General features: G+C 32.0%; 1 protein-coding gene across 2 annotated transcripts in view; it reads right to left on the bottom strand.

Moving 5' to 3' along the window:
* KLHL1 (kelch like family member 1) overlaps nt 1–16,755 on the bottom strand; it is a 336,973-nt gene that overhangs the window by 207,627 nt on the left and 112,591 nt on the right. The window contains exon 2 of one of the 2 annotated variants that reach the window (XM_029938429.1): nt 5,290–5,472. The exons of the other annotated variant lie outside the window; for it this stretch is intronic. Within the exon in view, the coding sequence (XP_029794289.1) occupies nt 5,290–5,472 (183 nt within the window). The remainder of the gene's footprint in view (nt 1–5,289; nt 5,473–16,755) is intronic. 2 annotated transcript variants of the gene reach the window in all.

Genomic DNA, 16,755 nt, shown 5'->3' with positions numbered 1-16,755 from the left:
TTGATATGTTTTAAGTGTTTCTAATATATCATTTAAATTGCCACATTGAGCTTCAAACTATTTTCATGATACTAGTGTTCAGTAAAGAACACATATGTAAATATGAATATATATTCATAATATTCATATATATTAAAAATACTTACATATATGCTCAAACATTGACAAAAATGAAAACAGAATATGATGCTAAATGAGATGCCCAGAGCTTTGGTCTATAGAGCAGGATTCTTTCTGTCTGTCACATATTATCATTTTGTTTTTCATTTAAGTCTTTATTTGATCATGAATTATTACACACTCACTTTAAAGAGTTCAAAGAATATCTATGTTTATATACTCAAACAATTGCTAGCCCTTCCTTTATCCTGACTCCTTCTATTCTCCAGATACAAGCTTTATTGACACTATGTTGAATATCTTTCCACACTGTTTCCACGTACATAAAATTATAACTAATGTTATTTCCTACTCAGAGAACATTAGCTATTTAAAATTTTCTCACTTGTATCTGTCAAATGCACTTACTCTTAATAATTGCTAGAGGGAGAAAAGTCTTTCACAAGCTAAATTATATTTCATTATATACCTGTACATTGTAACAGAATAGGTCCTGTAAACCCCTTAATTCTCTTACCATTGAAAATGAAACTGTCCAATTATTAATATTGATCAGTCAGTCTAATTTTCAGTATCTGACATCCCCAATTATGGGCACACAAAATAGCAAAAAAACTCTTTATAATTAGTACTTAGGGACTTATATTCATTTTTGGGGGGTTCATTTGTTGTTAATCAATTTTTCTGGGCCATTTATGAGACGTTTATATTTATCTTAGACTTTCTTTGAAACCTTAAAGCACAGATGAATTCAGAATTTTGATTATTTTCCATGCCAAAAATCTATTAATGAATCATCTTAGGTATTATTATTTTTTTCAAAGCTAACTTAAATATATGCCTAGTGGGGCACTTGAGTGGCTCAGTTGGTTGAGCATCTGACTCTTGATTTCAGATCAGGTCATTATCTCACAGTTTATGAGAGTGAGCCCTGCATAAGACTCTGAACTGGCAGCATGGAGCCTGTTTGGGATTCTCTCTCTCTGACCCTCCTCCACTTGCATGGACATGCACACTCTCTCTCTGTATCAAAATAAATAACTACATTTTAAAAATAAATAAATAAAAATATGCTTAGCAATAACCTATCTATGTAAATATGGCATTTCATAATACATTGATAGTTAAGACTTATGTCAGGTTAAAAACATATATACAATATAATTAAAATATAAACAAAGGGTTTTATGCAGAGTTCTTTAATGGCCATTATCTATTAACTTAAATAGGGATTAATTTGAAAGTTTTGAATGATGAGATAATAATATGATTATTAAATATATATGACTTCATGACTGGATAATTAGTGTGGGCTTATAACATTAGCTTTCAATATATTTCCTGAAGGAGCAGTAGACCTTACTGTAAGTTATTTCTCTTTTCACTATTTGAGATTACTATAATAGTCCCATGTTCCAATACTAATGATCCTATCAAGATATATATTTTGCCCAAAGGCAATACTCATCTGTACTAATCAAAATATAACAAAATAACTTCAAAATCCATTCCTTTGTTCCTATTGCTAAGATGATTGTTTAAAGCAAAGAGCTAATCATTCATTCATTACTATCATTTCACTGTGCAAAAGCACAAATAAGGAGGGGCATTGTATTTGCAACTATGAAGAACAGCACTTGGCTTTTTTAGGTGTCTCATAAATACAAGTAACTATGTAAATTGTAAAATAGATAGTACTAAAGTTTTAAGCCATGGTATAAAGAAAATGTAAATTCTTATTTGCATTAATTTAGACTTATTAAAAATTTTCTTGTCACACTAAGGGAAATATAGATGACCGACAATAATGTATTCGTTTTAATATCTGCTATCTATATGAAATATTGAAAAGGTTCATGGGAGCCTGGGCGGCTCACTCAGTTAAGCGTCTGACTTCCACTGGGGTCATGATCTCGCGGTTCATGGGTTCAGGCCCCGCGTCAGGCTCGGTGCTGACAGCTCGGAGCCTGGAGCTGCCTTCAGATTCTGTGTCTCCCTCTCTCTCTGCCCCTCCCCTGCTCATGTGTGTGTGTGTGTGTGTCTCTCTCTCAAAAATAAATAAAACATTAAAAAATTAAAATATTTAAAATGTTCAGAGTAATATGCATAAAACTAATACATCACTCATATGTTTTAGAAAATGTGAAATTTTCTGGGACATTTGGGTGGCTCAGTTGACTAAGTGTCCATCTTTGGCTCAGGTCATGATCTCAAAGTTTGTGATTTTGAGCCCCACAGTGGACTTCGTGCGGATGGCTCAGAGCCTGGAGCCTGGTTCAGCTTCTGTGTGTGTGTCTCTCTCTCTGCCTCTCTCTTGCTCACACTCTGTCTTTCTCTCTCAAAAATAATAAACAATAAAAACAATTAAAAAATATTGTTTCTTAGTCATCTGGATTATTATAAAATAACTTGTATAATTAAATTATTTATAAAATATTATAAACATTCTAGATTTTAAAAATAACAAAGAGGGGTATCTAGGTGGTTCAGTCAGTTGGATGTCTGACTATTGATTTCTGCTCAGTTCATGATTTCCCTGTTAGTGAGTTTGAGACCCTCATCAGGCTCTCTGCTGTCAGCACTGAGCTTGCTTTGTATCTTCTGTTCCCCTCTTTCTCTGACCCTCCCCTGCTCACACTCTCTCTGTGAAAAATATTTATTAAAAAAGTTAACAAAGAAAACAATGTAGAATATAATTAATATGGGAGAATTGCTCATGAGGTATACTGGTTACAAATGCTTCAAATGAGAAATCTCAAATTACTACACATAAAAGGCTCTAAAATAAAAATTAGTGATCATTTGTTGTGCTGACATACTTTTGAGTTGATTGAATCCCTCTGTCTTCTTAAACACACACACACGCGCGTGCACACACATGCAAAATATATACGTAATTATTTAACCAATTTGTAAGTTAAATGAAGTACACTTAGTTACACTCTCAAATTAAAAATATCTCATACAATGAAATTTTTATCTAGATGTTACTTAAATGATAGTTCAGGATAATTTGCATATTTGCCAAACATTTTATAATATTGCATATCTCAATAATGACTATTTAGTTGCTTTCTGGTTAATAATAAGTAATTTCATAGAAATATTTGAAAACATATGTGAAAATTATATTTTTAGAAATGTCTCCATAGTTAGATGATTAATTGAACCCTACTTTAGTTATTCAATGTCAAATGTTCCCTCCTATGTATTTCTACTGTATCAAATTCAATGTTCACATTTTAATATTGCTATTCTGGTAGAAATATGCCCTCATCTTCAGAAATGTTTTTGATTGTCAACACTTAGATGTATATATATTATCTAGGTAGTAAAATTTAAGTAAAAAATATAGAAAAGAAGAATATAAGGAAATATTTTTTATATGTTAATAATTTAGCCTTTCTACTAATTCATCTGTATTTATAGTATTAAATGACATACATCAAGATAGTCTAAGATTATTTGCCTATATATTCAAGTATTTAAATAATAAAGTAATAAGAATCAAAACTAAATTTAAATTCTTAATTAAAATTTCAAAATAAAAATTGAAAGACAGTACAAAACTGACTTCAAATTTAATGAATTTTCATAAGTAAACTGATAGGAAATTAATATGGCACAAAATAATTGGATGTTTAATTCACATAACTTGGCATTATCAATCATAAATATATGAGGAATGTTTAAAAATGTATTAGCTTTCAAATATATTGGACCTTAAGAATAATATTAGTATATCATAAATTAACAAATAATAAATGTAAAATAAAGATATCATCATGAAATATTTTGAATTTCCTATTTGAAACAAATAATGTATACCCAAGATAACTTGATTTCCTTTTATTTTTAACTTTTTTTAATTTAACTTTTAGAGTAGGATTCATGTCCAGTATGGAACCCAGTGCAAGGCTTAAACTCATGACCCTGAGAACAAGATTGGAGCTGAGATCAAGAGTCAATTGCTTAACTGAGCAACAGAGGCACACCAACGTCTGACCCGATTTCCTTTTAATTTTGTCAGAAAAGTATCTCATTTCAGATTTTAGGTACATTCTCCTAAGTTAAAATGGATATCTACTTAGTGCAAAAAATGTTTACTCTTATGGCATTATAAATCTCCTTCCAAAATATATAAAAAGTAAAAGAAATATAACTTAAGCTCTCTTAAAAATGTGGATTATCAATTACTATAAATAGATTTAGCTATGATCATTTGACAGAGTTATATGATGATTCATAATTCTGTAAGTTTACCTCTATGCTTCATCTTTTCCTTTTCTTTTTTTGCGTTTAAATCATAGCACCATGAAAGATGACATGTATTAATAGATGGAATATCAGGTTATCTTTGATGTTCTTATTGGAAAAACTAACTTTCATTCATAGTAGTCTTTGACAATGTGATATGAGCCTGACAACATTTGAGAGCATAACATTCACGTTATGGATAAACATATGAAAATACACAAACACAATACTCAGACCTTGGTTTGTGAGCATAAATCATTCCAGAAACATGCTTGTAATCAAAAGCACTCATGTCAAAATGAATTTCAAGAACCATTGGCTTGATATGTGACATTGGGATCATGTACTACTCACATTGCAAGACATCACTCGTTTACCAAGTAAAAATTTAGTAGAAATGTTTGCTCATCTTGCAGAACATTCACAGACCAAGTTACTTGCAATACAAGATTTTACTGTATTTTTATAATAAAATACCACATAGATCATATATTTTATCATAAAATACCTAGAAATTCGTAACAAAATATCAGAGTCAATATATTTCAAATTGCATTTAAACCCCTTTCTTTCTTCCATAAATTAGAGACTTGAGACCTTGAGATCTTTAACAAGGGATTAGCAAACTATGACCCATGGACTAAATCTGGCCTGCTGCCTATTATATAACCCACAAGCTAGTTGCAGATTTTGTATTTATAATGGTTGGGGGGAAATCTAAGGATCAATATATTCCACCACATGTGAAAAGTATATGGAATTCAAATCCCTTTGACTATAAATAAAGTTTTATCGGACTGCAAAATAATTAGATTCTTAACTCTCTAATCATACAGTGTTTTACATCTACATACCAGAGTGTCATTTCCAAATATATGAAAGTACGTATCCAATTAAGACAGGTTACTATACCTGTGTGCAGGTATCTTTCGATTCCCAACAATGAGGATAACATCACAGAGTTGCTGTTGCTTCAAGTAACTTTCCATTTTTCTGAAGGTTTGCTCAGCATGGTGAACGGCCTGATAGAATTCTTCAGAGCTACTGGAGTCCATATCACTTTGAGGTGTCAGTGGATGGCTAGTTGCTGACAGCCTGCAAATCACACACAAAAAATATGGTGTTTTTAAAGTGTGATGAATTGATCAAAATGACACAGAGTTTTAGAATTTTATGAGAAGAATTAATGCATCTCTCCTTATGTTCATCATTGTTAATATAAGTCAGAAAAGTCTATTTAGGGTAAAATAATTTGTGCTAGGAAGCCATAAATGAATTGTTAAATATCTTTTTTTCTTGTCTTGAAATAATTTAAGAGATAGGTTATCTGTATTTATTAGGACATTAAATTAAAACACCCAAAAAAGTAACAGATATAGTCAATTATGAACATGCATGCCTGTTCTAAAATTGATTACTAATAAAATGTTAATTTAATCCATTTGAAAATGAAGCAGATCATCTAATTATACTATCCTAAATTATGATTCCTGTGAGGTTATAATAAATGTTCCTTTACAGAAGTAGGTGACTTTTATTATGAGGAATTATGAAACATGGTTTGTAAAAAGATTGACAATAAATTTAAAATTAAATTGTTGAGTTTCATATTCCACACCCAACTGATTAAAAGTATATTCAAAATGCGGTAGCTCAACAAGTACTTTGATTATATATGTATATGTATATATATAATATTTATGTATGCATGCATATTTGTATGTATATACACACATATATATGAGTATATATAATAAACTTTAAATTTTGAAAAATTCATAATACTGAAGTTTGGCTACTGCATCTATTAATATCATAGACTGTTTCACAATGAAGACTTTGAAATACCATATTCCATATTTAGGAGAAAAATCTATCAAAATATGCATGGTAGGCCCAGAAGACCCAATCAAGTGTTGAGATAATAATTATAATGAATTAGTTTATTTCAAGATAGAAAGTAACATGGGGAATTCTGCCTCCAATTATCAGGGAATAACTTGTAGCTGACTAAACCTCTCATCAAGAATACTAGAAAAAATGTTACATATAATACCAAAATAAATGAATTTAATAATAGCTTCTAAGGCAACCAGGACTTGATAGACCAACATCTTAGAATAAAGATAAACTCACAGACATCAGCTCAAAATTCTACACTGCTTTTTCTTTCTTTTGAAAGGTATTTACTAATTATAAGCAGCATAGGGTGAGAATCTGAGAAACTCAGCAAATACAGCAACCAACAGTATCATGAGGCTTGGAGGAAAGGCTGGATACTGGAATTCTGGGCTCAGAAAAGGTAGTCAGAACTTGAGAGACAAATGAGGGGCCACAAAGGAAAGTTTAGGAAAGGCTGACATTAGGTACTACTTTTCCCCAGAGATAGTTGTGACTCCTAAACACTGCAAGACAAGCAGAAAATGGTTTACAGGACATTGAAAAGTTAGATAGAACTTGAAAGATAAAAATTTAGATTCAAGGACCAGCAAGGATGAGGGATGCTGGTAAATACACCAGCTCTCAGCTGGACTCCTTGAAGGGCTTATCCCAGGAATCGAGAGTACTGGAAATAGAACACCAAGACAGAAATCTAGATTTGAATCAATGAAGACTCTGAGTGCATTAAAGTGATCCTCCAATCTAAATGTCAGTCAATAGTCAAAATAAACCCCTTTAAAAAAAGATAACTTTATAGAAATTCTGATTTCTTGTGCATGTATATAATGCTTGACATTAAAGTAAAAAAAGTAGGCCTATAAATACACTAGACCTAGGGAGAAAAACAGACAATAGAAACAGGTTCCCAGATGGATCACTATTAGTCTTATATGTGAAAATATCTGTTATTAATATATTTTAATATAAATGATGAGCTGGAGAATTTTAAGAACATTAGGTCATATGAATAAATCAAGTGGAAATGTAATAATTTAAGATTTTGGTAGAGGAACTGAACTTGCAGATTGGATGCAGATGAAGAAAAGATAATCTTAAAATAAATATTGAACTAAATTATTGATCTAAAAAGACAAAAAAACCCAATAGTTTCTGAAACAAATGAAACATGGCCAAAAATTATAATACTCCTGTAATTATAGTCTTAAGAGCAGGGAGAGACATGATAGGAAGAAAGCCATCTGAAGAAATGATGGCCAAGAGTTTTCAAAAGTATGTTAACGACATCAAGAAAAAGATTCAAGACTCACTGTCCATCCGCAATAAAACAAAAGTACACATGACGGTAAAACCAATGCAAAGCTAGAAAAGAAAAAAGGAAGAGGGGAAAAAAGAAAAACTTTCCTAAAAGTTGTCAGAGAATACAAAAAGAGAACTTTTCCTCCAACTTATTTAGTGAAGTAAATATAACATGGAAACAAAAGGATGTTACAAGGAAAAAAAAAAAATAATGGCCATTATCTCTCCTCAACAGATGTACAAAAATCTTAATTTTTTTATATTTATTCATTTTTGAGAGACAGAGAGAAACAGACTGTGAGAGGGGGAGGGGCAAAGAGAGAGACACACACAGAATCCAAAGCAGGCTTCAGGCTCTGAGCTGTCAGCACAGAGTCCAATGTGGGGCTCAAACCCAAGAACTGTGAGATAATGACCTGAGACAAAGTTGGATGCTCAACAGACTGAGCCACCCAGGTGCCCCAGATGAACAAAAAAACTTAAGCAAAATACTAGCAACTACGTAAAAAAGAAATAAATATTTAAAAGGGGTATATTAAATATATACTAGATAATGGATCACAAGTAAGTTGCATCCAATTAAGGACTATATTTTCATCATATAAAACTACCTAATTAAAAAACATATTTAATGGAAACCTTTCCTCCTTGAGACTGAAAATGAAATTCATTAGTGCTACCTCTATTCAACATTCTTCTGGAGTGTCTTTCCAATGTAATGTAAGCAAAAAATAAATAAATAAATAAAAGCCTATTAGATTTAGATGAGAAAAAAGCATATAACTAATATTATTTCCAGAACACATGTTGTACACATAGAAAATCTAAAAAAAATCTGCAGACATGTTTATAATCTAAATCCATTAAACTTATGTGTCTTCTCTGTTATCTACAATATTTGTCTATTCAATATAGTTATTTTCAGCAAACTTTATCAGTTTTTCCTTAAATATTTAAAACTAATAGAAATTTTGCTGTACCATATGTTTGCCTTTCACAAGTTTGCAAATTACAACACCAGAATATGGTCATTTTCCGGAATATATTTTAGGAATTCAGGCTCAAGCGTATGTGGCAAGAACATTCTTCTATACATTAAGACATTGAACCAAAAAGTCACAAAATGCCCTGCAGGATGGACTTTTATATCTAGAATGAACGTATCATTATTGTATTTCAGGTAACTTGGAGAATGAAGTCAGAAGTGTAGGCTGCCAGATAGATCAAAACTGTCCCACTGGGACCCTGAGGTTTCTGGTCTGGTACCAGACTGCAGGAACAGAATCCTAAAGTCAAGATACCAGAGATGGCCCTGGAGAAAGGCTCCAGATTGGCTTAAAGGAGGTTTGTGATAAGGGCTACATTCAGATCTCATGTAAATTTCCTACAAGTCAAATAACCTACTTGCAGCAGAAATTTTATACCTAAGACTTTCATAGCCTGGGAAATGTTAGCAAGAAAAGAATTCAGTGTATTTGATCTTCGAGTCACTCAAGTTGTAGCATACATGATATTAGACAAAATAGTGAAAGAAATAAAATAATGCAATGTTAGACTTTGGTGAGAACAAAGAACAACAAATGAAACAGGGCAAAGAATTTTACAGGATTTATTTAAAGTAAAAAAGCTAATTACTGTGAAGGTAGCACCTTCTTTTCCATAATCTAGATACATTAGCAAGTTTTGACTGTAATGCAGACATGGGCCTTTTCTGAAGAACTTGAAAGTAATTTTAAAGGATAAGTCAAAAGAACAGAGAGCTGGAAATTAGACCTCAAACTATTTTTTCAGAGTTCATCTTCCCTCCTAGGTTTTTTCCTAAAAGTTCTAGTCTTTGAGTTTCTCCATATTATATTTGAAAACTAGTTATTTTTCCTGAAGGTTGGTTGATCTGTCAGAAAAATGGTTATGTTGGTTTGACTTGATTTTTCTTCCTACAAAGTTACTGTCATAGTGCTTGCACATTTCCTCATAAATCATTTCCTGATCTCAGGCTTGAGTAGAACTCCTTGTCCTTGACCTTTGACTCAGGATTTAAAAAGAAGTTTCCCCATCAGAGCACTTGGGGTTATTAAACTAAGATTTATTATTTAACCTTCCCTTCACATATCCAGCCTTATTAGCTTAACAAATGAGTTTTTAAAATTTGAAGAAATAGAGATATCTTTATAATGCTTCCTATAAATATAAAGTAAAAATCTGACATTGTATTATTTGTCTTATTGTCTAATATTTTTATGTTCAGCCTAAATAAACTTTATAATCTTTTTCCAATCTAAGAGTCTCTCAGATGTTATGATCTGTCACTATAATCTTTATCTTTATTGTGGCTCAGTAATGTAAAGCTTCAAGTTCCAAGAAATGCAATTTTAAAAGGGCAATAGGACTTCTTCCCATCTGAATTTAAACATGCTTTGGAATTCCCTAACCTGTGATATAAAAACAATAAAATAATTGCCAAATCTCCTTGATCTCATGAAGGACGCAAGCCACAGCTATTCCTATTTCCTTCCACAAGTGTTGTCTGCACGCATTATCTTAACTCCTGACCCTCTGAATGCTCCTCAGTCCATGGCAATCTAACTTCCCTACCACCCGTCTAATGAAACTGCTTTTGCAAGAGCACTAGTGTCTCTCCCTATGACTTTATTTAGCTTCAATTTTCATTTCTTATCTTAATTGCTGAGAACCGGCCAATATGCATTCCTCTTCCTATGCTAAACAGTTTAGGGCTGAACATCACTTCTATTTTCTGTACCAAAGAATTCTGGAAAAAAAAAAAAGGATATTTTCTTCTTTTTGTGGTAAACAATAGAGGGGTCTGATGGAAAGAACTTAACTCTTGGGCTAGGAAATAGTTACCTCTAGAAGATGAGATTGTGAATTAACATTAAAAAATAAAAGGGTGTAAGAACTAACAATTATTCATCTCCTTTCACTTTAAGACCCCCTACCTATGTGCCCACCTAAAGCTATTATTACACCATAAACTGTGTATTGTCAACCAGGCTACAGCCTTTCAAAGCCTCCATAGCTCAAATTACATTTGATATATTGTAAATGCCTAATGATCTGATATTTTCTTTTTTTAAATGTTTTTTAATGTTTATTTATTTTTGAGAGAGAGAGACAGGGTGAGCAGGGGAGGTACAGAGAGAGGGAGACACAGAATCTGAAGCAGGCTCCAGCTGTCAGCACAGAGCCCAACGTGGACTTTGAACTCACAAACTGCAGATTCATGACCTGAACCCAAATTGGACATTTAACCGATTGAGCTACCCAGCACCTCTATTTTTTCCAACTCTTAATGCCTATCAGCTCAAGCTCTAATTCTAATCATACTAAGTAATTCCAGTGTTCCATAGCTGTTCCTTCTATAGCAGAAACACACATTTTTCTCTTTACCTGAAATCTCCATAACATATTGGCATTTTCATGGATAATTTTACTTCTTCAGAGATCAGTTTAAATATCATTTTCCCCCAGAAAGATGTCTTTTAATCCATTGTTTCGGGAGTCATGGTTTATCCTGACATGCCAATTATACAATATGGTTTAGATACATCTTTGGCATGTACAATATTTTAGGAGTTTAATTTGTTGAGTAAATGAGTAAAACTATTCTTTGAGAAGATGGCTTTGGACAAATACTTGTTTTAATTGCTTATGGTTTTCTTGTATGTTTCATGGAAGACAAAATATGCTTTTGATAAAGCAATGCATATCCTCAAACCTGCAGTGTGCCTGGCACACAGAGGGTAGCTAGTAAATGTTTGTGAATTACTATTGTTGAATTTCAAAAAGCTTCCAGAGCTGAGGAGAAAAGTAAGCATATATAAAACTATTATAACCTGAATATAAACTCTTTTGTGTTCTCTGATAATGCATTTATGTACATTGTGAAAATACTAAAGAATACACTAAGCATACTACAGAAATCCTCTCACTTTTATTTTCTTAAAAATGTTTAGTTTTGAGAAACAGACACAAAGTGTGAGTAGGGGAGGGGCAGAGAGAATGGGAGACACAGAATCTGAAGCAGGTTCTAGGCTCCGATCTGTCAGAGCGGGGTCTGGACCCACAAACCATGAGATCATAACCTGAACAAAAGTTAGACACTTAACCAATTAGGCCACTCAGGTGCCCCCAGAAAATACTTTTAAAAATCTTTTAAACAGATATGATGAATTTATTTCAAACACTAACGGCGTTATTATATCTTTAATGTCACTATATAAGTATAGAACTAAACTGGCAAAATAAATTTGTACCATTTTTTTTTCTGTAGTGATAAGTTAGCTCTTGTTTGAGAGAATACTTTAAAGAACAGTTCTATAATATCACATAAAGGAATTGCCAATAAATAATTCTTGAGCATGACCAGAAAATAGTTAAAGCTGTTGTCATTTAAGTTATTAAGAAATAACTATGTTAGTCATGAAGTTTAGTATATACTGCAGGCTTCTGTTTCTATTATGTATCCATTAGGAAAGCATTTATTTTAACTTTTAACAATGTTTCTAATTAAAAGTTTGTTATTTGCTTCCTTCTTTACATTGCTTGAATATATTCTATGAAACATGTCATTTCAATTTTAAAACCATAAAGTCCTTATTACAAATCATTATGTAAACAGTATCAAAGATCAAAAAGTAACCAAACATTCTCAGACAATAAAATACAATTTTACATGTTTATGTAACCTTGTAAGTCCTACACCTAAAGTTAATATTTGATTAATTAAAAAAATAAAGAAAAGAAAAGGAAAAATTTATAAATAAGTAAATTTAAAGAACCAACTTTGCTTATTACAACATGAGAGTATAAAACATCATCATCATATATTGGTATGGCAGAGTAAACCGGTGTTTAAAATGAATGTCTGGTTATACAAACACACTAATTTTCAAATCTTTTAATAATCCCCGAGAGGGAGGTTTAGATGTAGGAAATATTAGAAGGGATAAAGTTCAAGCACCAGGTGCTATTACTTAGAAACAAGAAAAATGAACATAGTCATTAATGTTGCTTCAGGGTACAATTCTGTTTTATAAGATAATGGGAATTTTAAGTAAGGCATTTTATCAGAAGTATTGAAACACACACACACACACATGTAAGACAGAATTTAAAAATGAGCTAGAGAAAAAATTGTGTATATTCTAGGCTCTATCAGTTACTGCATTCTGAATCTCAATTAGTTGATCTGTAAAATACATATCATTATCAAACTCCTTATAGAATACCTGGGAAAGAAATAATACATGCTTTTGAAGAGATTAAGTGTATTTCAAATGAAATTATGGATGTAAAATGTAACCAATAATATTTGTAAAATAAGAAGAGTACTTTCATGGATTAGGTGTACATCAGTATGGTGCAAATGTTGACTGGCAAATTACATCTACCTTTAATAATAAGTAATCATATAAAACATAAAGGATACATTGCTGTGTTCCTCTTCTAAATTTTAAAGTGTGTAATCAATAGATATACCTATTTAAATTAAAGGTATATTTAAATGTTTGAAATTACCAGATTGAAATAATTGAAATATTTTCAAGAGCTTTAAAATCAAAATTAAAAAAATTATGATTGAGAGCATGAAGAGTTCACAATTAAGTCATATTTAGATGCTGAAATTTCTCAACAAAAAGATGCCAAATCTGAGAAGACAACTACTCAGAGGAAATGGGAAATGCTGTAAAACCTGAAAGTGTTTTTAATATGAAATGCAGTTGGAAATTGATATATGAATAATTAATTAGCATAAGTTCTGTCCTGAGAAGATGTACCACACAACAAAGGAATTACAAGAATGAGTTAACTTGGATAGTAGGTACCTAGGAAGTACCTGTAGGAAAAGATTCAGGTGTTATCTGATTAAGGTTGACCTGTATGAAATAAAACAATGTTTCTATTTACCCAGGATTCAGAGGAGTGGGCCAATGGAAGCCTGAACTAAAAGGCATTCTAGCATCTGTGATGCCAAGATTTCTCAGTTATATAGAAGAAGAAATAAAAATGCTTCTGTATATGGGAATGATTTGGCAGATCCATCATAGCCAACCTGTTTAACCATAATTCCTAGATGGCCTATGTAACATTTTTTTCACCATTATGAAATTTATCAGCAAGGAGAGCAATAGCATACTTTTAAAGCTCTCTGGTAAGTAAACTACAGGTTCTGATGGTACAATTAAATTGAGCTCTTTGATATCAATGGCATTATTGTACTAGATGATGGGAAACAAATTAAAGACAATGTGAGCTTTATTGTCACCATAGACTAGTACCAATTGTCCAATCAGGACTGCCACCTGTTTTGGTAAATAACATTTTATTGAGGTATAGCCAACCCCCATATCATTATGTACTGTTTGTGGCTGCTTTCTTGCCACAAGAGCAAAGTCCAGTAGTTGTGAGAAAGCCTATATGCCCTGTAGAGGCAAAAAATGTTTACTATCTAGCCATAAATATATCATAAATATATATATACATATATATTTTTTTTCAGTCCTTATTAAGATCATAGGAATAGAATGGTGATTTAGTTACTTAAAACATCTTGAAAGATATAGCTGTATCATGAGGTACCTGTATGAAATGGAGAGTCTGCTAAAAATAAAATGAAATAGTCCACTTGGTCTATTTAGTGAAAAAAGGTATAGATCTTTTATATAATAATCTGAATTGAGTCGTCATGGTAGGACTTTATATTCTCTAAGTTACTTTATTTAAATTAGTTCAGAGATTAAGAGTTTCTTTATTGATTATAAGACTGGGTTCTTTTAAGAAAGAACCCTGAAAAATTGCCTCATTTCTGTGATAGAAATAATTATTCATATTTTCCCAAGACATCACGCCCTAGACACCATAAAATTTTAAAACATCAAAACATGCTAATAGTTACTAAGTATTATCCCTGAATTAAATCAAGTACTTCATAATTTTAACATGTCACCATATCCTGTAGGCAGATAAGAAGCCTATGAAAGCTAAGCAATAAGATGAAACAAACGAATAAATAATAAATAAAGTGCCCAAGTCCATATCCTGGTGTGTTCACTGGGCTGATGGACTCAACCTGCAGCTACCTCCTCAGTACCAGAATGCACAGTTGGAAAAGGGGCATTCAGACTTGTCACAATTCTCACGTTGGTTTCCAGACCCACAAAGTAAAGTCTATTACAGAAGAATGTGTCAGGGCACCTGGGTGGCTCACTTAATTTAGTGTCCAACTCTTGGTTTCGACTCAGATCATGATTTCATGGTTTGTGAGTTCAAGCCTCTCTTTGGGCTCTGGACTGAGAGAGCTTGGCATCCTCTCTCTCTCCCTCTCTCTCTGCTCCTTCCACACTCTCTCTCAAAATAAATAGATATACTTAAAAAATAAATAAAAATAAGAATGTGTCAATGGAACTACCACCACATCCTTACCACTGTAGTAAACCCAAAGCTATACTGCATTCATAGGAAATTTACAGATATCTGTGTACATTAAAAAATTAAAATATGAAAGAGTAGGGATACTATTATATCCCAACTTCATTCATTCATTTCACAGGTACAGATTCCAGATGGATCTTGAATAATGACCAGATTATCACAAACATAATCAGGTAGTGATGATAATTACAGCTGATATTCCACATGTTGATGTTTTTACAGAGGAAAATCAACCCAGCCCTGGCACTGAGTATTCAGCTCTCAACCTGGCAGAATGCTTTTTCCTCAATCAACCTTATTAAGGAAATCAGAACTTGTTACTTCTCAGGTAGCATCAGCATCATTTCAATGTCTTACCACAGGGAAATGACAACTCTTCTTCCTTTTACAGTGTGCAAGAGCTTTGATTACCTTTGAAACCCCATAAATCATCACATAATTCCACAATATGTGTCATTATGATCACTGGATCTGATGGGGAGGAAACAGCAGTCATACTGTACGTTACTCAGTGTAACATTTTAACTTTATTATACATGATTCAAAATTCAGTGCTATTATATTTATATTACATATATTATATTTTATATAATTATATATTTATATATGTTATATTTGTATCATATATAATATATATTATATTTTATTTATTTCTATGTAAATTTTGTTGTCAACTGTGATCTCTTTCTTTAATAATTATTTAAACTACATTTTAAAATTTTCTTAGTGGAGGAGCACTTTCGCTATATTTTTTCTTATTTTCCAGTGATTTTGCACCATGATCAGAATACGTGTCTAGTATAATACATTTGTTATAAAATACAAAGTATTTTTTATTAAATCCAAATGCGCATGAGAAACATAATTTTGTTGGGCACAGAGTTCTCTATATATTTATGAAATCAATCTCACTAATGGTATGATGTAACAGCTCTCTATATTTATCTTTCTTCTGTCTTATCAGTTGTGGGGAGAAATATTTTCACATATCCCACTTTGTGGACTTGTCTTAATGTTTTCCAACTTCTAGAAATTTGGAGGTTATACATTTAAAATTATTTTAGCTGTTTTCATGTTATGAGTTCTTCCAGACAGACTCGTATAATTATGAGCTACCCCTCTTGTTTTAGTTAATAGTTCTTACCATAATTTTGTGTGTCTGATGTTCACAATGCCAGCATCTCTTTATTTTCTTATAATTTGCCTCAAATGCTTTTCTCTTTCTGTAATTTCAACTTTTTAATGTCCTTTCACTTTAGATGTGTCTTAGTAGCTACATTTCTCACAGCAAAGTACATGTGTGTGTATAGATACTGCTCTCCATATGGACTGAGATTGGAGGGTAGTTGCAAATATATGCCTACTTTTAGGTCTGTGTCTATACCCATATCTGTTCTAATTGACACTGGTGAAATTAGCAATATTTTAAATTATTCCTGACATTCCAATTTGTGTTTTTTATTTGCCATGAATTTTTGCATTTCTGAACATTTATTTTCTGCCTTTTGCTGGATGGATCAGATTTACTTTGTTTTTGCGGGGGGTGGGGGTGAACTCTAAGTCTGGTTCTCTTTGTTAGAATGTTGTGCATATTTTATAAGTTTTAGTAATTTTAGATTTAAGTTTGACATTTTGTCACATATTTTTAACTTTATATATATATATACACACACATACTCCCTGAATTGAGAGTAGCATTTGCCTAATTTGCCTTTTATCCTCCAATTCAAT

This window comes from Suricata suricatta, chromosome 4, assembly GCF_006229205.1.
Source record: "Suricata suricatta isolate VVHF042 chromosome 4, meerkat_22Aug2017_6uvM2_HiC, whole genome shotgun sequence".
NCBI lineage: Eukaryota > Metazoa > Chordata > Mammalia > Carnivora > Herpestidae > Suricata > Suricata suricatta.
The sequence above is the reverse complement of the archived record's forward strand: the minus strand, read 5'-3'. Positions and strand labels throughout refer to the sequence as shown.